At 40.2% G+C, this 25894-nt stretch overlaps 1 protein-coding gene across 4 annotated transcripts in view; it reads left to right on the forward strand.

Annotated features, from left to right (window-relative positions):
• Positions 1 to 25894, forward strand: part of ESRRG (estrogen related receptor gamma) — a gene marked incomplete at both ends in the record, with an annotated part of 444488 nt that overhangs the window by 281844 nt on the left and 136750 nt on the right. For 3 of the 4 annotated variants that reach the window (XM_084244946.1, XM_084244947.1, XM_084244948.1), the window contains one exon: positions 13076 to 13192. The exons of the other annotated variant lie outside the window; for it this stretch is intronic. In XM_084244946.1, coding sequence (XP_084101072.1) covers positions 13076 to 13192 — 117 coding nt within the window. The remainder of the gene's footprint in view (positions 1 to 13075; positions 13193 to 25894) is intronic. 4 annotated transcript variants of the gene reach the window in all.

Below are 25894 nucleotides of genomic sequence, written 5' to 3' on the forward strand. Positions count from 1 at the left end.
AGAAAAATGGGGAATTCAGAATATTCCCAAAGTTATGATTAGATGATATTAAAGGTTTTGAAAAAGGAGACAATCAGAAGTAAGTCTTAAAAAGATCTATTTTTTTGAAAATTCTTTTTTTCAGAAATCCCCTAAATATGAAGGCTGAGAGTTCCACACTTGAATTCCACCGTATCGGTTTTCTGTCTCAGTTGCCTGCATTCTTATCTGCTGATCCTCATTTCACCAGCCAAGATTTTCACTTGTTAGTCTTAGATTGATCCTAAAAATGTACCTCCATACCCACCACTGATAACACTTCCCTAATTCTTCTTGATTTCAGGAAGAAAGGGGCTTATTTTTCCTCCTGTTTTGGAGGAAGACTGTCCACTTTCATAAACTCTGTGACCACGACAGAGGGCAGCTCAGAATTGATTTTTTTTTTGAGGCTTTCTAGACAGAAGGAGAAAAACAAGAATGTGCCTGTATGAATTGATCTGTATTTTTAAGGGAAAATAAAATTTCTAGTCATTGAGATTTAACGTTGTTTTATTTTGGTTGAAACCAGCTCCAGCTCAAAGAAAAACCATGTTTTTATATGCTTTTTTTTTTTTTTTTAAGTAAGGCATGACTGAATAATCCTAGAAAGAAAAGAAGGGAATTTACTACCAGGAAATCTTGAAATCTTGATGTTGAATTTAGAGCTTGAAATCTGAATGAAACTTTGAGTGATTCTGAAAGCATACCCCAAGTCTACCCTCAGATAGCTATTGTTTCAGTGTTTAGTTTCACTGGAGGAAGATCAGAGGGACATGTCCAAGAGCCTTCAAAGGCAGCTTCTTGGCCAGATCGTGTCCTTGATTGCACTGATTTTAAAAGAAAATATTAGGCCTCCTAAGCATGGTCTCTCTTTTCCAGTTACTCCTTTGCTTCTGGAGCATCTTACTGTGCCACTGGGTCTTCAGATTGTGTTTACTATGGATACCAACTTCCAATGGTGTAGACAGTTAAAGCAAAGGCTCTCCCTATTCATTTTTCTCTGATGTCACTGTTTCACTAAGATTTCTTATTTTTAATATTTGTTCTTAACTTGAAGGTATCTTCTTTCCAGGGTTTTGAACCAGAAAGGGAGTAATAGATAATAGATGGTAGGGTATTTGTATTTATCTCAGTAGCTGAGACCATGAGTATCATTTAGACCAGAGACCAGCAAACTCAAAGGCGAGTGGGAGATGGGAAGCTGGTTTTTGAAAGCCCATGTTGCTAATGAAAGTTTTATTGAACACCCTGCCCCAGGTGTGTGTATTGTCTGTGGGTCCCTTTGTGTTTCCACTGTCTGCTGAGAAATCATCCCACAGGCTAGGTGACCTGCAAAGTGGAAATATTTCCTCTCTGGGCCTTGGAGAAAAAGCTGTGAACCCTGAATTCCATGGCACTGAGTCCATCAAGCATTCCTGCTGGAGGAGGCACCCTCCGCTGTCTCCCTAGATCATCATTAGACGGAAGCTCCCTCCCCAGACCTCCTCTGCCCTAGGTTTTCCTCTCTATGTTCTTGTTATACTTTTCCCACCTGAGGACATACAGGTGCTTGTCTGAGACACTATCAGGGCAGATAACTGAGGGACAGAGATCTGATTTCGGAAGCCTTCATGCATCAACACTACATTAGGGTGCAGCTTATTCTCTGGGCTTTCTCTAAATCCTGCTAGCAGCTCTGTCTGACTTTTCTGACCCTTGGGGGTAATTAGTTATTACTCTTTGGTGAATGTTTGTTGCCTCCCATCTCATAATGTGCCTGCTGGTTTTACAGGTCCCCAGTGTTGCTGGACTTTCTGCTCTCCCACAAAGGCCAGGAGAGTCCTCTGCCCAGCAACTTCCTTTGCTGCAGATGACCTGGACTCCTCTGGAGTCATCTTCACTCTCCTGGCCCTACTCCTTCCTGAGTTATTGCTGTAGTTATTGTCCATTATTAAAATGCTGTAGTTATTGTCCATTATCAGTGGTGCTCTGTGTCAGGGGCTCTGCCCATCACCCCATTTCTATAGGTTCTTGGTTCTCAGTGAGGATTCATTCTCAATTCTTTTATTTTTAACAATTAAGTTTCTGCTTTTTTTTTATTTTGGAAGTTTTTTTTTAAGTACATTGATCACAGCACCATGTTTTAAAAGCACAGATCCACACCCCTACAAATGTAGCCCTCATTCCTTGCCCCTTCTCACCAAACCCTCCACCATAGTCCAATGGCCCATTGACCCGATTCCATTTCATCCACAAAGAAAGCAACCTCACCTTTAACAGTTGTCTCCAAGTATCACAGAAAATGGTAGAATCAGGACTTGAACTCACATTGACTCCAGCATCTTATCTTGTAATCGCTGTTCTCCTGCTTCCAACAGTTCAAATATGGAGCTATTTCTACCTCTTATATAGGGCAGGGTTTCCCCAAATCTGTGCCAACTTTGGAGGACACAGATAGATACATATTGTATATGTAGAGTTGATTTTTTTAAAAAAATGTTATTGAAGTGACATTGGCTTATAACATTGTATAGATTTCAGGTGTGCAATATTAAAAATATTACGTCAACATCCGTATGTACTACCTTATGATCCCCACCAAAAGTCCAGCCTCCATCCACCACTACACCATGAACTTGATCTTGAAGTTAGAATCTAATATTAATATTAGATTCTGAACACTTTGATAGCATCTAAAAGCAAAGCCCTTAAAAACAGTATAGGAAAGGATGTACTTGCTCTTACTCTTCAAGGCACAAGGAAAACCTCAAGATTGGCATGAAATCAAATTTCTATTTTAGAGTACATTGCTCTGGTCACATAGCCCATGATTCAGATGCCTCCACACTTGTCAAATGTACTTACTGGAGTTTTTTTAGCTGCCACAATAAAAGAGGTAAAGACAGTAGATGCTTTAGACTTAATTACCATTTTTTCACTAAGATTATTTAATAACGATTTTTTTGATTCATGCCTTGAGAGAAAGCAAATGGTTTCTCACAGACTCACAGCCAAGTGGTTTAAAATTTGTAGGTAGAGAAAGAACACATGGAAGTTGGTGTTGGTACCAAGTGCAGTGAATTTGGGGGTTAGGGTTAACTCAGATAACACACCTTTCTCATGGCAGTGTATCCTTGGGATCTCTTAAGACTTGTGGGTAATATCCCCTGCACTGTGGGGACTTATAAATTAAGCAGAGTAGCTAAATAGGGTGTGAGCTTCTCCAAGAAGATGTCATCACATCAAAGCTAAAAACAGTATATCAACCTACCTGGGATGAGGGATACATATCTTTTCCATTTTCATCAATGAGTGTATGTTTATTATACATTTATTCCCTTATACATGCATTTCGCAACACACTCTCCTTTCTCTCTGTCAAGAACAATGGCATTATTTTGGGACCTTCAAAATGCATTGTGGACAACCTGACACCTGTTGCTTTGGTGACATGGTCTGTTTGGTTTCTGTGGAACTAAACTGGCCACACACCACAGGGGGACAGAAACAAACCGAGGGATTTCTTTAAGAGGTGTTGAGAGATTCCATTCTCTGAAGGCAACCCTAGCCTCTCTCACAGCTGCCCTTGCGCCATAAGTCTGACAACAGTCAAAGACAATGCCAAGAGCCACCCTTCACCTGCCACTCCCAGGCATCAGCATTTCCTCTCCAACCAACAGCAATAGCAACAAGGGTAGCTACACAGAGCACCCGCTCAGTGGACAAGAATTTCATTTTTTGTTTCTGCTCTAAATGACACTTATTAATTACTTCTAAGAGGTTAGAGTCAGAGAGAGTTGCGTCATCATTACAAACAGACACTGAATCTAGACCACCTACGTTTAAATCCTAGCCCTGGCACTTGGGCACTTGGGGGCTTTGTAACCTCTTCTCTGTGCCTTGATTCTCTCATCTGCAAGATGGGGGTTTGTATAGACAAATATAGTACGTCTACCACACAAGTGTTCACTGTAGATGCTGAAATGTGAGTTGTGTTGGGTGCATTTAAGGAGTGTTTGGATATAAGGATATGTGAGGCACTGCCTTTTTTCTGCAATTAAGTAGCATGTGTTCACATAAAGAGGGTCGGTGATCACAGGGAAGTCAACACATACTCATGCTGCGTCTAGTCTAAACTGCATCCCATCTAAGAGCCTATAAATCTGTGGTGCTTTGTGCCAAATGATGTATTACAGGTAGATTGCTTATCAGTCTAACTTATTAACCTTAGGATTTTTTTAAATGAATAATTTGGGACTAAACATTAAAATGAGGGCATGAGGCGTAGAATCACAAAAAATCAAGATTGTAGATACGCAGTGTTTCTGTGGGTCATAGGTTTGAGCAGACACTCTGTCAAGCGACGGGGGCCTCCCAGGCGGCTATGTCCCTGCTCTCAAGGAATATGCAGTTGGGACAGGAGGTGGCTGTTTCGTTGAAACATGTAGTAAAGTAGGTTAATTGCTAAGAGAAGGAATCACCTGAAGATGAGTGTGAGATGAAATAGTTGTTCCCCTAAGGACCTCTCCCTCAGTCTGGGAGGTCCTGGGAGAAGAAATGATAGAGCAGCACAGGAAGAGGATCAGCAGGAAAGACAACCCTGATTTCTAGGCACACGGAGTCATCAGTGTGGGTGTCAGGTAGGAGGGTGGGCTTGGGCTAGGTGGGCAAGTTGATCCAGGACTGTGATCCGAGATCTTGAGGAGCTTTGTAGAAGCTTTACCTCCACTTACATTCACACCTAGTGATGGGTAGTGGATGAGCTGTGTACATGACAAAAAGCATCGACACAGATGGTTGATACCTGAAAATTCATTTCTTAGACAAATTAAGAAATGCCGTGCTGTGAACTTCTTTCTCTCCTATAAAATACATCACTCACGCTGGGGATGTTTGGAAGACAAAACCCCTTTTTGGCTTCTCTGAGGGAACAGTGTGTTCATTTTGATATCCTTGCATAAATCGGAGGAAGGTTTTTTAATAATATGCTCAAACTTCAGGTCTCAGAATCAAAGTACTTAATAATTGATGGAATCTTGCATGTTCCTCTGCTCTCCTCTCAGTAGGCAGAACAGGATTATATATGATTTGAACACCTATGTTTCATGTCATTCTTACAATGTCATCAAGCAGGTAGGATTATTCCTCTTTTGTACTTTAGTAACTAGTTCAAATCCATACAGCTGACAAATGGCAGGGCTGGGGTTTGAACTCAGGTCTGCCATTTCCTTTCCTCTCTTTCCCCCCTTGCTCACTATTTCCTTAGATGTTTTCTCTGAACCACATGCCAGGCAGTATGCTGAGGGTGGGCATACCGTGGGCGTGCAAGAGTCTCCCCCACCTTCTCTTTAAGATGAGCTCCTTATTTATTTCTTTATCGTATTTATTTTCTTATGTTGTTGTTAATTTTTGTATGGTATTGGAATCCTCCCTCAGGTGTAGTCCCGTAGTAGTTCTCCCCCTGCCACGCACCCTTGCTCCATCACCACAGTCCCCTGTGCTCTTCCTTCCCTGTTTTACCCCCTCCCCTGGCCCCTTCTCTTTTGGATGTCTTGGATTTATTTCCAGCTAGCAACTTTTTTTTTTTAAGATTTATTTATGTATACAAGAGTTGGGGTACAGGACAGAGATGCGGGGTGGGGGGGGGTGAGAGGATTCACCAGAGACAGAACAGGGAACAGAACAGGCAGACTGACTGAAATGCACTGCGGAGGGGAGCAGCAGGCGAGACAGGAGAGGTCTGCTGCACCATGTGGGTTGCTCCCTGGCCGACCGGGGATCGAACTCGTGCTGCAGAGGCTACAGATTGCTTCATAGTGCGGTGCTTAACCCCTTGCGCCACCTGGGAGGCCCCCAGCTAACAAGTTTTGTCTTTTTCCCGACCCTTTGTTTGGTTTCTCTGTATTCCACTTGTAAGTGAAACCATCTTTAAGATGAACTTGTACAGTGCCCTGTGTTCAGTTAATAGTTGGAGTATTAAGCGATAAAAGAATGTTTATAAATTCAGGGGCATCTGAGGTCAGATATGTCTGTTTAAACTGGAAGCAAAATCATTCTCCCTGTCTTTACAATACTGCTGTCCTGTTAAATTGTTTTTCATTCAATACAAGGTGGGTGGCCTTGAGAGTGAAACCCAGCACTGGTCTTGGTCTTCAGTCCTGAGACTTGGCGCAGGGCTTACAAACCTGGGCGCTGGTAGCTCTCTTCGCCAGCTCTTTCTTATTTGGGAGCCAACCCTGAACTGGAAATACACCACACTATGACTCCTAGATGACACTTGTGAGCATCAGAATTTAATCTATGGCGTGTTAAGGAATCAGATCTCAAGGATCTTCTCTATGCCCGCCTGATGATCACCTTATAATTATTTTTTTAAGATTGATTTATGTATACAAGAACTGGGGTACAGGCCAGAGATGTGAAAGGTGAGAGGATTCTTCAGAGTTCAGAGTGGGGAACAAAACGGGCAGATTGACTGAAACACACTGCTGAGGGGAGCAGCGGGCGAGTCAGGAGAGATCTGCTGCACCATGTGGGTAGCTCCCTGGCTGGGGATCAAACTCGTGCTGCAGTGGCTGCAGATAGTTTCATAGGTTGCGTCTTAACCCCTTGCGCCACCAGGGAGGCCCCGATGATCACCTCACCTTATTTTTTAGAACCTACTGGGGCAGCAGAAAAGCAAAGAATGTTCCTCTCTGCCCAAGCCCATGTATGAAATTGCTCTGAGAGGAGTTAGTGGTGCCTGTCACCCTGCCGTGGCCCTCCTCTCCCCCCACATCAATCACCACGACCTCCACGAAGCAGCTGGCTTAGTGTCCCTTCAGATCTGCCATTTTGAGAATGTTTTGGGGGAGTCCTCTCTTAGAGCCTGAGTCAGGTTCCCCAGATATCTCCAGTGATGGCAGTTCTGTGATGTCTGAGGAAAATTTTAATTGTAGTTGTGGCCAGAAATCATTGGCATCATGTCTTGTGATAAAGAGGGCAGTGAAATATTGGGGAATACAAATTAGGTCAAATTTAAATCCTTTCTACTCCCCCCTTTTAGCTGGAAAGTGACCCAGCGGCAGTCTGAAAGGAAACTGCAGAAAGTATTTGAACAATCCCATGGGAACAGATGTAATATCCCTAGGTAACTTACTTGGAAGCCTAACTGTGGGTGTGTTCATTGGGGGAAAAAATATAGCACCCTTAACTTAATATTTGCATTGATGGAATTATGACATTTTTTATACAGATAAGTCATAAGTTATTATTCCACATTTTAAAATCCCAGTTATATAGATGGTGGTACTTCATTTCAGATGAAATGCAGTTTAATTTCAGAAAGTAGCTAGAAACAAAGGAGCATTACTACAAGACACAAAAGAAAAGGGTCTTCTCTCACCCAGGGGAGAAACCTTTACTACTATACAGGAAACAGGGTATTTTTTTATTTCATTCTTTTTTTTTATGGTTTAGGGCATTTAAAACAAAAATACTACAGATTATTGCCTGCATGTTCTCAATGCTCTGTAATTGTGTGTCGAGGCAAATCCCATTATTTTGAAATCACTTAATGTTGGGAAACAATTGGATAAACCCTGTTTGGAGTGCCCCTTGGGTCATCTCAAGCCATTTGGTTCTGTTAATAAAATTAAAACAATTGAGGGAAATATACAGATGCTTTCCAATTGGTTTTCCAATTATGATGTCTGTATGAGGAAAAAGAGGGAACCGCCCAGGAAGCAAATAAAGCCAAATGCATCATTACAGGGTGCGAGGGATATGAGTTGAGAGTAAAGATTTGACATATATTTTTATTTTGAGATGCCAGGCTAATTTACATCATTCAGCCCTTTCACTGCCAAACTGTAAAAGTCCATTAAGTGACTGAAAGGAATATACAAATTATCCACTGGCACTCCAGGCTGGAGCTTTACATACAACCTGTTATTCTATCCGCCAGCTAGCTGCAAGATTCTATTAAGCGGTAAGTGAGAAAATTATATTGCCTGCAAACTAATTGTACAAAAGACTCTGAAATAAGTCATCAGAGCCCAGGACTTTCTGAAAAGCCGCCAGGAGATATTATAAATTGCTCTATCATTCTTGTCAGCCTGGTTTAAAAACCCAAAGCTTCCATGTTGATTTGGTTCCTGCAGCCACAGAGGTTTGCCTTCACAGCTATTGACAAAACTGGGAAAATTCCAGCCGAATCATCAGTAGCTGCCCAATTCAGTCCCTGGTGCCATCTAACAAATGTGTCCCAGAAAATAGCAAGCTATAATCCAAGAAAACTCCGTGTCTGAAATGAGAATCCTAGACTGTGAACAATAACTTCTGCATCTTCCTAAGCGACTGTCCAGTGTTAACATTCCAGGTGCCCACAGTTGCTAGTGGAAATATTTTTGTCTAGTTTTCACTTTTCGTGAATGGAAGGAAAACAAGTGCCCCATAGAGATGATACTGTCTACTGGGAGTAATATCTCTGAGCCATTACCAAAATAGATGGGACAGTGTTACCCAGGTGCTTGGGGCAGCTCATTTTTAGGATAAAATGCTTTCTTTATCGAATAGAAAAAGCACCAGGGAAGGTCTTTCAAGGGCAGAATCTCTGTAGACTCTCACATGGATCAAAGGCTTTGTTGGGTGGGCAATCATAGCAAACAGCAATGAACTAAGTAACTCAATGGGAGGGCTTGGAAATTAGAGAGACTTTCCTCCAGCAAATAAGTTCTTTAGATTGCTGTTGATTTGTTTTTCAAGATATAAACCAGTATTACTTGGGGAAATCAAGGTTATCATTTTTATATGCCAGGACAAGTTGACTGAAACATGGCATTTGGCTGAAGGAAGCTTGATTCATCATAAACATTTTCTGTACACCTAGGTTATAAATATATCATTTAGAAAAACATGAAGGACCACTCTCTTTTCTTTCCTTTTGCAGTGATTTTTTTTTTTTTAAGTAAAAGTGCTGTGTTTTTTAGAGCTTTGGGAAGATTTCTTTACCCCAATGTAGTCATTTCTATGTTGGTCACAGTATAATTCAATATAATTCAATCATTCGCTCCTCTGTCAAGAATTTATTGCATGCAATTGTGTGCTGTGCGTGCCAATCTGAACCCAAACGATTGTACAGTACCCCAAGTTGTATTGGTATTTGTTTGCATGTCTCATCTTTGCTGTAAAGCTGAGGAACTTGTACATGATACACAATTGCAGGCTTATGATGAGCACTGAGGAGCAGCCTTGAATAAGACCAAGCACTTCCCTCAAGAATTCATGCTAAGACACTCTGAACAATTTCTCTGACTTTACCTTTCTCTGTCATTGAAGAATTGCACAGTGTAATGGTTAGAAAGGAAGTTATAGTACTTCTTTATAGGGGATCTGAAACTCTCGTGTGTCCACTTAACAGTTTCCCTTCTAGTTTTGGAAGAAATTTAAAAATCTTTACACATTTGTTCACAAGAAAGTCATTCATAGATTTAGCGACTATTACTGAATCGCTCTCCTGTTTTCTCCAGTGTGTGGCTCCAATTCTGAGGGAACCTAGTTTGTAAATAATAATACATGTTACAATGGGGTGAAAGTTGAATACCTTTGTGTGCTAGCTATCTTTATTTTCATTTTATTCTTACCTATTCATCCCAAGATGCATTTTTATTTTCTTTAAAATCACAGTGTTTTTTTCTTACACTTCTACTCCCCAAAGACTGTGTAATTTTGGTTTTACCTTTGATGATCTCTCTGTTTTGCCATGCTTTTCTATTTTTGTCAGAGCTATTTTTCAATATTTTGAAAAAAATATTTTCTTCTACTTTTCTGGATGACTTGTGGAATGGTTTTCCTTGTGTTTTGAATTTTACTTTCAGTTCACTTGACTCTGTGGGTATTCCTGCATTGCTGCACTACAATTGATGTTCACAGAAATGACCTTGAGATAAGAAAAATATTGTTATTTTAAGTCTGTTGTTTTACTTATAAGCTACCTTTCTGTGGAAGATTTCTATAGCACATTAAAAATGGCCATTGCTGCCAGGATCTTGCCATCTCTTGGATAATATAACTGCAAAGAGGTATAACAAAATATTGCACATCTGTATACAATGAGAGTCCCTAGAAAGATAGGAGAACCAAGAAACCATTTTCTGCTAGGATGATCTGAGAAATTTTCAGGAAAGATTTGAATGGAATTTGAGCCTTGGAAGTAATTTGATGTAGAAAAGAGGGCCTAAGATAGATCATTCCCAGAAGGAAGTCTGAAGGACACAGAAAAAATGAATAAATCAAATTGACTGCATCAGAAAGTTCATAGAAGGTAGTAATTGTAACATTGCTGGAAAAGTAAAGGAGAATTAAATGGAGGGATGACTTTTCTAGCCTATTAATTTGTATTTAATTCACAAGGCCATAGGAATCTGTTCATTTTCTTTTTTAATTGGGCTCGTGACATGATCACATGATCAAAGAGGTTGTAGGAAGAGGAACATGGTAGAGGAATCAGCTGGGATGAGAGGGAACAGAATGAACCAGAGTGCCTGTGGGTGTGAACTCACTCAGGCCTGAATCAGGTTCCTGTCGAGTGTATTATTGGAGAATGCAGATATAGTTTTCCAAGAGGGGGAGAAATTAGTTTGAAAGGAAAGGTGATGACTGTGAAGGTCTGGAAGGGTGGGTCGTCCGCATAGCAGTTTCTAGCACTGAATAGGTGGGAACTAATGCCCATGCTTGGATCATGGGAAGCAAACTAAGCACGACTTCACACTGACTCCAGTCACAAAAAGGGAAGACAACCATTATGTTTTTCTTTCTAAACAGTCATCCTTCAACTCTTAGAAAGCAAAAGCTGTGTCTTTTCCAATGAGTGTAGTGAGAGCCATGCAAAATGGAAAATTCTGGTAGTAGAATACTAATTAACCCCTGGAAAATTACTAGCAACATCTCTTGAAGCAAAATAAATTTTCAGTGATGGTTAGAGAAACTCCACAGTGAAAAATGGTTTATCTGAAGTTCAGGTTCTAGGCCTTTCTTTCCTTCTCAGCCATGACCCAGCTAGTCTGGTTCTTTTGAGTACTTGTTCTTCCAGCAGCATAGCATCAGTGATATCTCCGAGGAAGGTGACAGTGTATGCTTCTACTGATGTAATTAGTATTACTCTTACTATTAACCTTTTATGTTAAAAAGTATCTGCTTTATTTATTACAAAAACCCTGAATTAGAATGTTAATATAGTCAAACAGTTTTGATAGGCTTATTTGAAGTTATAATGCACAGCCTCTTATATTCTCAGCCATGCATACTTAACCAGTTTTCAGTAGTTATAAGTGGTTAGGTATCACTTCCTGTTGAATTAGCAGTTGCTGAATAGTTGAGTCTTTGTACAATCCTGCAATCCACTAATGTGATATTTAATGAGGAGACATCAGCCTAGAGAAAGGTAGTCAATATAAATCAGTGTTTACAAAGTGTGATTAACTCTGAAATATTTCATCAATGTTGCGGTCCCAGGCAGACTCCATGCTAATTACTAGAATCTGCGCATGTTTCAGGGGACTTGGATGGACCCCAAGTATTGCAAACATGGAGCAGCAAAATTGCAATTAAGCCCAGACCGTCTCTGATGACAATTTATGCATTTGGTGTGATGACCTCCCCCTTCCCAAGAGGGCAATAAACAGAATGCATTTTCATTAAGATACTAATGCACTTAATCACCAGGGGGAAGGGTTAGAAAGTAACGAAAGACTTTCAAGCAGGATGTGACACAGCTGATAGGGGAGAGAGGTTTTATTTTAAAGGCAGCTTCTGTACAAAGCTGTAGGCAGCCCTAGAGCATAGCCCACACAGTGTCATTGGTACTGATTGAAAAAAGTCAAGCTGAAGTTTGGATCTTCTTCTGATGATACACTTATTTCAAATGTGTAGGTACTGACATAAATGATGTAAACTTTAATATGAAAAAAGTTAATTTTATAGTGGCTTTTTTTTTAATGAACTTCCATTATACTAGTATAATGAACACAATGTGATGGTGAGGATGGTGATGATGTGTAGGGTAAGGAAAAATGTCAGGCTTTTCTGCCCTCGCGCCATCAGGATAGATGATGGATCCTTGCTGTCCTGAATGCATGCCTGATGGCGGGCACCTGGAGTAGGGCGTGGGCCTAGGTAGATGGGATTCACCTGGGCTAAGACTGGTCTTTTAAGGGCGGCATCATGGGGATGCCAGGAGAAGCCGAGAAGAGCAGCAGAAGCCGAGAGAGAAGCCGAGAGAAGCAGAAAAGGCGGGAGAGCCCAGAGAGAGTGAAGACTTGCTGGGGGCTGGGAGGCCTGCCAGCCTTCTGGCCCCCCAGCACCCCGCCTGCCGTGTACCGGGTAAATCCCAATAAAAAGACTTGCAAAAAACCACTGAGGACTCTGACTCCTCCTTTACCCGGTCTGCTGGATCCTAGAAAACCTGCTCAGTGTCCATTCCTGCCCTTACATGATGATAGCCATCCTCATCATCACCATCTTCATCAACAAACCAAGTGCTAGACATAAACCAGTGAAGACTGGGGACTGTATAGGGGAGAACCGTGTGATTCAGGTCCTACCCGCCAGAGACTTCCTACAAGATCCCAAATCCACCTGCTGATTGTTTTTCACAGTGAGGTGTATGCAGTTCAGTGTCAAAAAAGACAATATGATATATTTGAGCATTAGTAACAACAACAACAACAACAAAAAACCCAGACTGGATGGTCGATAAAAGAATACAATGTTGACACTTGAGCTTTTCTGGACATAATCTGCTTTTCTTTTGGGTCCTGAGCTTCTGGAAGACTGTACTTGGCAAGGGTTTCAAAGGCTAATTTCAAACTTAATCTTTTGAAAATCTTTACCACCTGTCTTCTCATTGTTCACTGTGTCTTTGGTGGTTGTGGCCAGCATCCGGCTCTGTCACAGGCAGACAAGTCATGACCCCCTGTGACATTTTTTTTTTTTAAGAGCAGAGGCAGAAGCAACAGAGTTGGTGTTGTGTTTGGGATGATAATATGTCCTCGGCTCTGCAAGTCTAACAGCTTCTTTTCTCCCAACTCTTGTGTTTTAGGTAATATAGAATACAGCTGCCCAGCCACGAATGAATGTGAAATCACAAAGCGCAGACGTAAATCCTGCCAGGCTTGCCGCTTCATGAAGTGCTTAAAAGTAGGCATGCTGAAAGAAGGTAAGGCGAGAATCTGGGCCGCAAGTCTCTCTCTCTCTCTCTCTCTCTCTCTCTCTCTCTCTGTGTGTGTGCAACGATTAACATCATTTTTCCAAAATCAGGAAAGATTGGGGTACAAGTGAATGTCCTGAATCTGACCACAGAATTTGCCTCCTTTACTTCTGAGACCTCCTGGTTATCTGCTTGATATCAACAGGAAGGGACAAGGTAGGGCACACCAGATGTGTAGCTAAACCCACACAGTATTCTTGGCAAGTCTGATTTTCCATCTTTCAAAGTTGTAAAAGCAAAGGATGAAGGACAACAAAGAGGCTGCTGTCATTGTGTGTTAGAGTTTCTTCTCACTGAGCATGTTACAGAGAGAGTTTGTTCCCCCATCTTCACTTGACAGATAAAAATCATATCTGTATTTAAGGTATATGACTTGATGTTTTGATATATGTATATGTTGTAAAACAATAATCATAACCAAGCTAATTATTATTTATATCACTTCATGTAGTTGCCATTTTTTTTGTTTAATTAATTTTAAGTTTAAAGCACTCTTTATTCTTTGATAATCTTATCTTTTGGACTCATTTTCTATTCTAAAAGTTTTTAATAATGATACTCAGTTTTTTCCCCATTTGCTTTCAGTTGGAAATAACAACCACAAACATAAAATAATAATAATGAACATGGTTCTGTGTTCAACCAAGTGCCTGAGCTCATGTAGCTAAATGAGATAGAGACAGGAACAAATCAAAAAGTCATATTTTAGAATTCACTCTTCTCCTCTACCATATCAACCCTTTATCCATATCAGATCTTCCACCACAACAACTTTTTCACCCTATCAACTCCTCTACTGTATCAAAGTTCTTCAATTATTTGAATAATTCTGTCTGTCTTGTGAAACTAACATTTTAGTTTGGAAATAGTGAGGAATTGTTCTTTTCTTGGGAGACCTAGACTGAGTTATTATTTTCTATATGTAACTCTACATGTGTCCTTTTACATACTGTCTTTAGATTTTACTGTTTTCTTTGAAAAATCTGCCAAGGTTTATAATAGATATGAAATTTTCATAAAGTAATAAAATGAAAACATGGTCAACAAAGTTTGAAAGAAAATTAGGTGAATGAAACATTTAATTGCAGAGCTTTGGTTGAGTCACAGAATGCTGTGATCCTGGCATCAGCCCTATGAGTTTGTATATTTTGTTGGTATTAGAGAGGTCATATTTTTTAACTTTTAAATCCAAAAATATCCAAGCGTTGGTTCCCCGGGAATTAGGTGTGGCATTACTAGATATCGTAGCTTTTCTTGGTGTATTCTTATTCCAAGATTTTTTACTTCAAACAATGTTAGGAAGATAAGTGGATGCAATTATATTCAAATGTTTGGGATTCATGCATTATTTCTCTGACTCTCATGTCCATTAAAAAGTAACTTCTTCCTTGAATAGAAGCAAACAAAGAATACTCTCAAATTCTCCTTCTCATCTTCAACTTGAAAATAGCCTTTAATATTCTAACTAATGCCTTATGGAAAAAAGACCACAATATATTTCCAAGTAAAAATAATGGATTAAAAAGCAAATTGTCTAGTATAATATATAAATATATATAAAACATGCTCATTAAGTTTCTATTAAATATTTATAAAAACATTTAAAATAATTTATATTAAAAATGTAGAGAGGAAGTAGAAAGAATGGAAGAAAGTAGATAAATACTGTACAGAGAAGCAGAGGAGAGGATAAGACTGGTGACAATGTTATATTGGTAAAGAAAATTGGAAATGGGGAATACTTTCTATTTTAACTGTACAGATTTTGGCACTGTTTGGAATTTTCACAGTTAGCAGTTTTACATTTATCATTAGTTTCCTAAATATTTATAAAGTTCCTTCAGACAGCAGACACTATTCTAGACTCCACTGATTCAAAAGTTTCAAGGAACACATGATTGCTCTTGCTAGAAGAGGTTATTCAAAAAAATGCCAAAGGGACAATTTTTAAGATTTATTTTTATTTATTTATGCATACAAGAACTGGGGTGTAGGCCAGAGTTGTGGGGGGGGGGAGTTGAGAGGATTCACCAGAGACAGAGTGGGGAGCAGAGCAGGCAGATTTACTGAAATACACTGCTGAGGGGAGCAGTGAGGAGACAGGATTGGTCTGCGCCATGTGCATTAGTTGCCTGGCCCGAGATCAAACTCATGCCGCAGTGGCTGGTGATAGCTTGATAGTGCTGAGACTTTAGCCCCTGTACCACCAGGGAGAACCCCAAAAGGACAGTTTTGGCAAAAGAAAACATGAATTAAATCTAGCTCTTAATTATATTTATGTTGTTCCTTAGTTGAAGCGTACTAACTGAAACATATGTGTATTCAGAAAAGCTTAATAAAGAATTGGGAAATGCAAATTAAAACCATAATGAGATACCACCTCAGGGTTATGGAGAAAAAGGAACTGTCCTATACTGTTGGTAGAAAGATTGATTGGTTCAGCCCGTATGGAAAGCAGTATGTTCTCAAAATATTAAAAATAGATCTGTCTTATGCTCCAAAACTCCGAAGCCTAATTATCTATCCAAAGAATGCAAAAACACTAGTTTGAAGGGACATAGGCACTCCTGTGTTCACTCCAGCACTATTTATGATAGCCAACTTATGGAAGCAAGCTAAGTGTCTAAGGACAGAAGAGTGGAATGGAAAAGTGTGGTATATATACAAGATGGAATATTACTTGGCTATAAAAAATGAACTCTTGCCATTTCTGACAGCTTGGATGGAACTAGAGGGGGTAATGTTAAGTGAAATAAGTCAGGAAGAGAAAGACAAATATCAGGTTTCATTCATATGCAGAACAGAGTGAAACGAAACAAAGATCAGACAAAACCAAATCTAACAAACCCTAGAAATTTAACGATGGGATTGAGGCTCTGAAGTGGAGAGGAGCATTGAGGGAAAACACAGTAGGGAGTGGGCATAAGGGATTATAGTGCAAGTCTGAGGGTACTTTGGTGGTGGGTGTGGTGTGCTGACACCCTTCTGAAGAGGTGTGGTCCTGGGCCTTTGGATCATACACATTGTTATATACCAATGTTGTCTCAATAACCAAATAAAATAGAATTAGGTCAAATATGAAAAAATAATCATAAATAAAAAGCTGCTGTCTGAGAAAAAAAAAAGTTAAGAGCTGAGTAATCATGATTTTTAAATGGTAAATCAATTTTTTTTTTATGTTACAGAATAGCCTGTCAATTAACAGTTTACATATATGAATCCTGGGTTTGGATTTTATTTTCAAAAACTAATGTTTGTGGAAATATGCATCAGTTTCCAGGTAGATACAATTTTTGATTAGTTTGCTTTTACTGCTATTCTTTACTCAGCTATTTGCCCTTCCAGGTTTAAGGAGAAAGTAGACAAAATATTTCCCCTGAAAAATGTTCCCCACTATGGTTTTCAAGCAAGACCAATCTGAAAGGGTGGTTAGGGTGACTGAAGAGGTGTGAACTGTTTAATTAAACATTGTTGGTGGAAGTAAATGGGACGGTGCTTATCTATAATTCACACCTCTTCAGTTGCCCTTATCAAGCCTTTGGAGGGTCTGTTTTCAAGGGAATTGCTGTTATGGCTGATATACTAAAATAATAATTTATTTTCCTTTGCTTCCTTATACCCCTTGGATGGAAAAATACCAGTCCTCTAAGTTCCTCCCCTCCAAATAGAAAGGATGGGATAGTTGTGAGTAAATACGGAATATTCTCTTTCTTTTGTGTGTAAAAACTGCAGTGAAATATTGCATTACATCCTGCATATAAATGCATCATTATGTTTTGCCATCTCCTTGGCTCAAGTCTTGCCTTCTTAGCCTGGAGAGAATGATACCATCTAAAATGTATCTTTATGGATGGAGAGGGAGTTCAGTCCCGTGCACTGTGTCAGAGATCATGATGTAGTAAATCTATTCAAATGTAAACCTGTTCAATTCAATTACCAGTCCATAATAAAATTTGCCGCTACAACCCCCGGGTTGACCACAGCAGTCCATACAGGCTGATGGCACAGCAGGTCTGGAAATTGACAGACAAAATCTATTTAAACAAAAAACAACATTAGTTCTGGAATCTGAAATGAAATCAGATTTCAACAGCTTTGATGGGAGCCTCTTCCCTTTAACAGGTATTTTTATTCAACTAGCCAAATGCATCTTAGATGAAGTGCTGCCTGAGGGAAATGAAGAATTTTTCGTTAAAAGCATGGTTTATAGAAAAATGGGACTTATATGCTTTCATTAATGGTAATCCTTGATTTTATTGATTGGCATGTCTACTAATCATGTGGGGTCTGTGAGGGAAGGGATCACTTAGTTGGTAAACAAAGATGCATGACATTGTACATAATTGAATGCTTTTCAGATACAACTTTTCAGTGGCACCAGAATTATATCTGGATGGACTAGGTTTGATTTTACCATAAGAATTTTGGAACAAAAAAAAATTACCGGTTGAAGCAAAGAAGCAATTGTGTGGAGCAAACAACAAAATAATGCAATATAACAAAAACTTCAGGAAGTACAGTTTAAAAAATTATAATTTGTGCAAAGCCAAGGGGTGGTGCTATTTTGCATTGCAAAATTCCCTGCTCCTTTTTGGGGCTCGGCTTGGCTGCTGAGCCAAGGAAGGATGGGTTGGCTTTCCTTTCTGGACATTATACTGCACTGTATGACAGAGGAGACCTATCTATTACAAGATATCTGCTCCCGACATCCCCTTCCCATTTTTTTTCAGGTATTGCTTATTTGAAGGCAAAAACAAGAACTAATCAATGTGAACCTATAAATCTGGTCAAAATTTATTTTTATTTTGATCTCTCGCCTTGGTTATTTAAAGGCTATTGCAGGACACAATGATTCTGTTTTCTCTCTGTCAATGGCAAACAGAGACATTTTATGAAAGCAATGATTATTTCATTTACGCATGGAATTTACCCATCAAAGAACTGAGGAGCTTCTGGCTGTTTATGTGCATGATGGGCTTCAGCTTGGCAACTCAGGTATTTTTCCTTGACTCTTGCAGCTAGAACAAGAGTCTACAGTGATGCAGAACATTCTATTCCCCAGCCTAGCCAGCCTGCATCCCAACATGTGCGTGAATCCAGACATGAGTGAAGCAAGGCAACATGGAAGACGGTTTAGTCCATTTCATGCCTAGAAAGAGTGCCTTTGATTGTGCCTTGTAAAAAAATGTATTTTCATCACCTTTAAAATGGTGTTAGCAATAATATTATTTTCAAATCAAGGGTCATTGTGAACATCCAATGAGATTCTATAGGTTGGGGTCTCAATCTACCATGTGGCCAAGAGTAAGGACCAGTTTAATAATAGCTACAGTGGCTAGAGACAGGAGGGTAAAGCTTTCAGTTCTAATGTACACAGATTCAAGTCTAGTTCTACCTCCTCGACCTGGGCTGAGCTTATAACCCCCCAAGACTTCAACCTACTTTTTGTGAATATGGAATTATAGAATCTGGATATCATATGCCCTGGGGACTTGCTGGACTAACCCACCTACATGTAAAATTGCTTATCCTTTGCCAATGTCAATGGCTTCAGAGGTCCTTTCCACACTTTTTTTTAGAAGATATATTTATTTATGCATACAAGAACTGGGGTACAAGGCCAGAGATGCAGGGGGTGAGAGGATTCACCAGAGAGAGAATGGGGAGCAGAACAGGCAGACTGACTGAAATACACTGCTGAAGGGAGCAGGCGAGACAGGAGAGGTCTGCTGCACCATGTGGGTAGCTCCCTGGCCAGCCGGGGATCGAACTTGTGCTGCAGAGGCTGCGGAGAGCCTCACAATGCTGTGCTTAACCCCTTGTGCCACCAGGGAGGCCCAACTTTCCAAACATTCTATAGAAACACATCAATAGGTGACAATTTGCTTAGAAATTTTACAAATTTTGAAATTTAATACTTAATATCTGACCTTAGGCAAGCAATGAATGCCAACTATATTAAAAATGGTAACAAAGGGAATTTGAAACTAACTGAAAGTTTTACCAACAGCATTAAGATCAAGGATGCTTTTAATTGTTAGTTTGGATTCAGAAAAGAGAATCTACTCCTTTGTCTACTAACAAAAACAGACTAATCACATTCATGTTTAAGAAGAAATCTAAAAATTCTACTAACTCATAGGTACATTAAGTTTTACTGAGGAAATTTTAATATCAGTACATAATGAGGAAAATATTCAGAGGATGGAAATAAAACTGAGCACACTGCAATAAACCTTGTCTGAGCTTCTCCTGGCAAGATAGTGTGCGGTCCTCTCTAAGTGTGATTTTCCACAACATAGCATTGTGATTTGGGGCAAGTGTATTCGACTCTGTCTCCATTTTCTTAAGTGAAACGAAGCAGATGCTATTCCCTCTCATCCTTTATATTCTAAAATTCTAAATGTTTTATTGGCAATGATATAACATCTACAGGAGCACTATACCAATGTGGAGACAGAAATTCTTGCAGTGATGGGCCTCCCTGGTGGCACAGATGGTAGAGCACTGCACTGTGAAGCTGTCCACAGCCTCTGCAGTATGGGTTCGATCCCAGCCAGCCGAGGAGAAACCCACATGGAGCAGCAAACCTTTCCTGTCTCACCCGCTGCTCCCCTTAGCAGTGTATTTCGTCAGTCTACCTGTTCTGTTCCCCACTCTGTTGAATCCTCTCACCCTCCCGTGCATCTGGCCTGTACCCCAGTTCTTGTATAAATAAATAAATCTTTAAAAAAAAACTTGCAGTGATGATGACGAAGATCACTATGTCCTTATAATCAGATACAATTAGAACTGTGATTTGATAGGCACAGTGCTATATTGTAACTTCTGTCTTTTTAAAATATTTATTTATTTATGCATACAAGAACTGGGGTACAGGCCAGAGGTGTAGGGGATGAGAGGATTCTTCAGAGACCGAGTCGGGAACAGAACAGGCAGATGGACTGAAACACACTGCTGAGGGGAACAGCGAGAGAGTCAGGAGAAGTCTGCTGCTCTATGTGGGTATCTCCCTGGCCCGGGATTGAACTCATGCTGCAGTGGCTGACGGTAGTTTCATAGGTTGAGTCTTAACCCCTTGTGACACCAGGGAGTCCCTGTAACTTTTGTATTAACTGATTAACTCTTTGGGTGATTTCCATCGTTCTAGAAGAGTGGTGTTATGCTATTTTTGTCAACGTTAACAGAAGCAATAGATGAAAAAACAGAAGTGAAGCAATAAATTCATTATATTAATTTGAATGAGGAATTTATTATATTAATTTTATATATTTACATTATATAAACAATAATAAATCCTTAGGAAGTAACATCTTTAAAAATTGATCTTTTTGTTTTTTTTTTTTTTATTTTGAGTCAACATTGGTTTACAGCACTGTGTATGTTTTAGGGGTACAGGTTTACCTCCTTCAAATGTATGTGAGCACAACATGCCCATCCAGGTACCCATAGTCTGCCCTCGGGCACAATCCATTGGCACCAGACGCCCCCCTCCCCTTGCACCCCCTCCCTTATCCCATCTGATAACCTCAGTTCTGCAATCAGATTCCCAGAGTTTGTTTTGGTTTGGGTTTTCTAAGGAAGTTAAGTCTTATGTATTTTTGCCTCCTCACACTCCCTGCTATCTCTTGTTAGAATGTTGATTTGGGGCTTCCTGGTGGCGCAGCGGTTGAGCGCTGGGTTGCGAAGCTGCCCGCGGCCTCTGCCGTGCCGGTTCGATCCCCGGCTGCTCCCCGGTCCCCGGAGGAGGGTCCCACATGGCGCGCAGACCTCTCCTGCCGCCCGCTGCTCCCCTCAGCAGTGTGCTTCGGTCCTTCTGCCTGCTCTGCTCTCCCCTCTGGCTCTGGTGAATTCTCTCACCCTCCTGCGCTTCTGACTGTACCCAGTGCATGTATAAACAAACAAACAAACAAATAAATAAATAAAACATGCCTCTATTAAAAAAAAATTAAAAAAAAAAGAATGTTGATTTGAAGTATAGTCAGTGAAGTTTTATTTCTGTGGGCATCTGAAATCTCATCACGGATTACTGTATTGCTACCAGTCAGATTTATCTGAAGCATTGTTATTATGTTTTTAAAATAAAAATATTGACATAAGTGGAGAAGAGAGAGTTTATATAATTTTAAATGTCTTCTAAATATTCCCTCTGGGAGAAAAATGAGTCACTAAAACAAAACAAATAGCATAGTTAATAACCACAAAAATGTGGTTTTATTAATAACTACATTTGCTTTCCATATTTGATTTGACATCTTTCAAGTAAATTTCTATTACAGAGAAGCTCAGTATTTTCCTCCAGTTACTAAAAGTCTAAAAAATGCACGCACGGTGACTCCAGGTAGGCAATTCATAGGATATGATGGAATTGAGTTCTGCTGTTCAGGATAAAGCCAGAGCAGAGCTGAGAATTAGTCCCCATGAGTATGGAAAGGGCACAGGACATTAAGGTTTCATTATCACCTTAAAACATCATCCCATCGAGAAGAATAAGGCCCTGGGTGTCAAATTCTCATTAATTTGGCGAGGTACCCAAGATTCTGGGAGTTTTAGTGACTTACCCAAGTTCCCATTGCACATGAAGTGGGGATGGGATTGCATATCCTGTATTTCTCTTGAGCTGTGCTCCCAGCCTGACAGAGCTTTCCTGCCAGCCTTGGCTCAGTTGCGCACCAGCTCAGCACAGCAGGCCTGAAGTGGCAGAAAGTACTCATGCAGAGCTGGAGGACATGGGGAAGAGTCCTGATGCTTATAGGGAGCAGTCACATTTAAGGGATTCATTAGGGGTTCATATTTAACTGACAACCTAAGAAGGGGACTCCTCTAAGGATTCTGGGTCTCAGGAAACCTGGAGTTTGATGAGGCCAGGAAAGATAGAGATGATGGTGAGCATCTGTCCAGGAAAGTATTTACAGAGTAACTGAGCAGGCGCTAAGCTCAGTGAGATGGAGAAGACATTCCGTGTCAGGGTTTAAGCCACCACGCAGAACAGTACATTTAGGTTCACTTGTTTTGTTCAAGCCCAGTAATGTCTGTCTGTGGAGAGGCCCCTGGACAAGAAGTCACCCTTACAAAGTATGAGATTCTAGAATGATCTTTTATTTTCATTCCTTGGCAGATCTTTAGTGCCATGAACATGTCCTGTCATCCATGCCCTGCTTAAGTCCTTCAAGCATGGTCAGTCTCTGTAGGACGCAAGACCCTCATCTTTTGCTCTTACTCATGGATTAGCAGGACTGACCTAATGTTCAGGAAATCTTTGTGTGGAGAGAATGAGATTGTGGAGATGGTGATAACTCGTCTTCTTCCACAGTAACAAATTCTTTGTCCAGAGACCCTATTTATTCTGAATTACGTCACTACAGTTTGTAGGGTATACTTCCCTGCTTCTGTGTTCCAATTTAGAGAAGGCATGTGGGCATGTGCCCATGTGTGTGTACGTGTACCCAGAGATGGGGCACACAGCGTAGATTATATATTTATTCATTTTAGCTGCCAGCACCTCTCCCCAATCAGTTGTCTTGAGCCCCCAGGATACAAAGAAAAATTATCTCAGAACTGTTTTTTCTGCAACCACAGCTTGTGTCTTGATTTATAGATGGCAGTGGGAACTCAGGGAGTCTTCTGGGTTTACCCTATCAGCAGGAGTAGCAAAGAGCAACTTACTTGTCTAATTACCCTTCTGTTTCCTATCTTCTATTTTAATAAAATGTTCATTTAATGGGGATAGCATTTTGTAAGTAGGTTCTCTTTAAAAAAAGTCCAAAGCTACTCAGGTCAGTTCGTAACTAGCAGTTTTCTTTTTGCTTACTTAAAGAACCTGCTTAGTGCAATTTATCCTTACAAAATATCTTTTGTAAAAACCTCCGGAGAAGACATGGCCAAGGTGATTTTTTTTTTTCCTCAAGTCTAATATCATTATGCCGCCAAGTGGAAAACAGGAATTATTGGTAGGAAAATTTGGGTTCCTACTGCCTTCAAAAAGCAGAACAAAGAAAAGGAGAAAGCTTTAATGGTATTCAGGGAAAATATTTCTGTGTTAGATGACAGTTAATAGAGCTGCATTGACCTCCCTGGTATTTCTTGCACTCTCTGTTGTAATGTTATCCTAAGAAGCTCCCTCATTAATGCAGAGTATTAAACAAAACTCCCAAGTTATAATATAAGCGGTAGCCAAGAGCACCTTCTTTGTGAGCTTTGTCTTGACATGAAGCCACTGGGGAATATATTTAAGGTGCCACAAAAAGTTATTTCATGTATAGATACTGCTTTACCAGATGGTGACTTTTTTTTTTTTTTTTGGTCAGGCTTTGCTGTTATAAAACTCAAATAATCTGTCTCAAAACGAGTAGCAAAGATTTTGAAGGTAAGAGCAATAACACATCTTCTTGAGAGGTTAGTACACATTAGGCTGTGTGCTGTGTGCTTTAGTGAGATTTTTATTTTTCTGTAATTCTTCGCAGTGTCTCTCCAGAGGTGGGTATTTCCCCATTTCACCGAGGAAGTGGAAGCTTAGAAAGATTCATCGCTGGCAAAAGTTCTCACAATGCGTGTCAGGGTCTGGATTGTGTAGCAGAGATTCTGTCCACTGCCGGTGTTTTCTGTTGGCTGAATATGGGTTTTCTTTATGAACTGTAAGCATATTCAAGTATGTGTTTAGCTTGGGATTCTTCAGAAGTTGTGGGTATTGTGAGATACCCAGCTCTAACAAGATTACTTAAGTAAATCATTAAAAAAAAAAACAAAAATCAGGGTTCACTTCATTACTTTGAGTTCATCACTTAATGTCCAGAAATAGAAAGAACTGTGTCAAAGCAAGTTTCCCATCACTGGTGAGGGATGTAGGGAACAAGTTCAAGTCTCAAGTGGGGCTTAGGTCAGACTGTCTTTTATGGTGATATGCTACTCTGAGATCCTTGAGGTCCCAAAGTAAACTGAAATAACTTGACAGTTATACGCTGCATGAATAATCATCAGCAACACTCAAATTGTTCGATTCCTGGGAACCCTGTTTCAGGGGTCTGGATTTGGGTCACACAGTGTGTGACATATTATTTAAATCCAAATTGGGACATAGAAGACCATTTGCCTTATGACATAGTTTACTCTCTGGCTTCAGATTTTTGAGAAAGTGAACTTCATAGCCAAATTCCTTATGCATTTTGCCTTTGTTGAGAGAAGTGAATTTGATTCATGTGCCTCAGTTGTTTCAAAGAAATGGCCTTACTGTATCACTGGGGTATTGCCATGTTATCCTTTTTCAAAATGTGGAAAAACCCAAGTGCTAATTGTTTTCTAGATTTGCCCATGATTCTACATATAATGCATGTGGGCCCTAGACTGTCACAATTCCCTGTTCATGTAAGGTCTCTGAAATTGTTTTATACTTCTGTATTATTCAGAACTAACAATTACATTAGAAATGAAGCAAATAGCATCTCTTGTGTGAATTTACCAAACGCAGCACCAAGAATGATTTGAATGAAATAAATCTACTTTCCCTGCATTTGGTTAGAAAGGATAGAGAGGATTGCAGTTAGAAGAAACAGTTCTTTTAGCTTCTTTCCTCGTGCTTTAATTGGAATACTATTAAAACTGACCTTTATCTGATTATCCCTGTTCATCATTCCATTTATGAACTTGAAATAGGAAACCAGCATCTATGTGCTATGCAAATTTTTTTTATTCTTTTTGGATTACAAAAAAAAAAAAAGCCTTAATGGATTTCACCCCAAGGGGGACAAACCTGCTTCCATATTTGCTCTCACACTGCATGACCAGAGCCTGCACCGGAAATGGCGAGACAGGAGGGTGGGACAGCCCAGATTTCGAGAACTCTGTGATCTGGTCTCCAGACTGCAGATTTTATTCCTTTTCTCCCATGCACACATATACCGTGTGGATATGGATGTTTATGCTTTAATATGGTGTGAAGGACTTCCAGTATACCTTCGCAGAAGACCCCTTCAATGAAATATTTCCTGGTTTTATTTCATTTGTACACCATTCCTACCTTGTTTGTTACCTTTCTTATTAGTTCTATGCCGAGTTTTCCTCAGGCTTTTGTTCATTCCTAAGTCTCCCTCAGATGAAAGTGAGCACTGGCCATTTATTGAGATTGCTCTACAGTTTTGCCTTCTCTCTCTCTCTCTCTCTCTCTCTTTCTTTCTTAGTAGGTTGTAGAGCCACCAACCAGCTTCCCTAAGGCAAGCTGTCTGCAAAGGAACCAGCCAGCTGGCTTGGCCAAGGTTGATCAATGATGAGAGGCAGGCTGGGTTCCAGGTTCACAAAAGCCACTCAGTGGAGAGTAGGTCAGCGGCTTCCCCAAAGCCAATTAGCTGGCAGAAGTCTGAGGTACCCAGTGCTAGCCAAATTCCCTGAACCTGATGGTACTGGTGGGGAGTCCATCCTTGGGCTTCCTGGCAAACCAGACTTCAGTGAATGGCAGATTGTGCTGTGTGAGAGCCAGGGTGGCTTTGTGGCCACTAGAACAAAAATCAGGGCCTTACCACTCCCCCTCAGCCGGACCCAGGCAGACTGCTCAGGTCAGGCACTGAGTGACTGACCCTCAGGTGGGATGGGCTGCAGCTGATGTATTATCTACATCACACACTTTCCTTTTCCTGACTTCAGCTCCCAGGCTCTGTAAAA

Source organism: Talpa europaea (assembly GCF_964194135.1).
Source record: "Talpa europaea genome assembly, chromosome: 10".
NCBI classification, from domain to species: domain Eukaryota; kingdom Metazoa; phylum Chordata; class Mammalia; order Eulipotyphla; family Talpidae; genus Talpa; species Talpa europaea.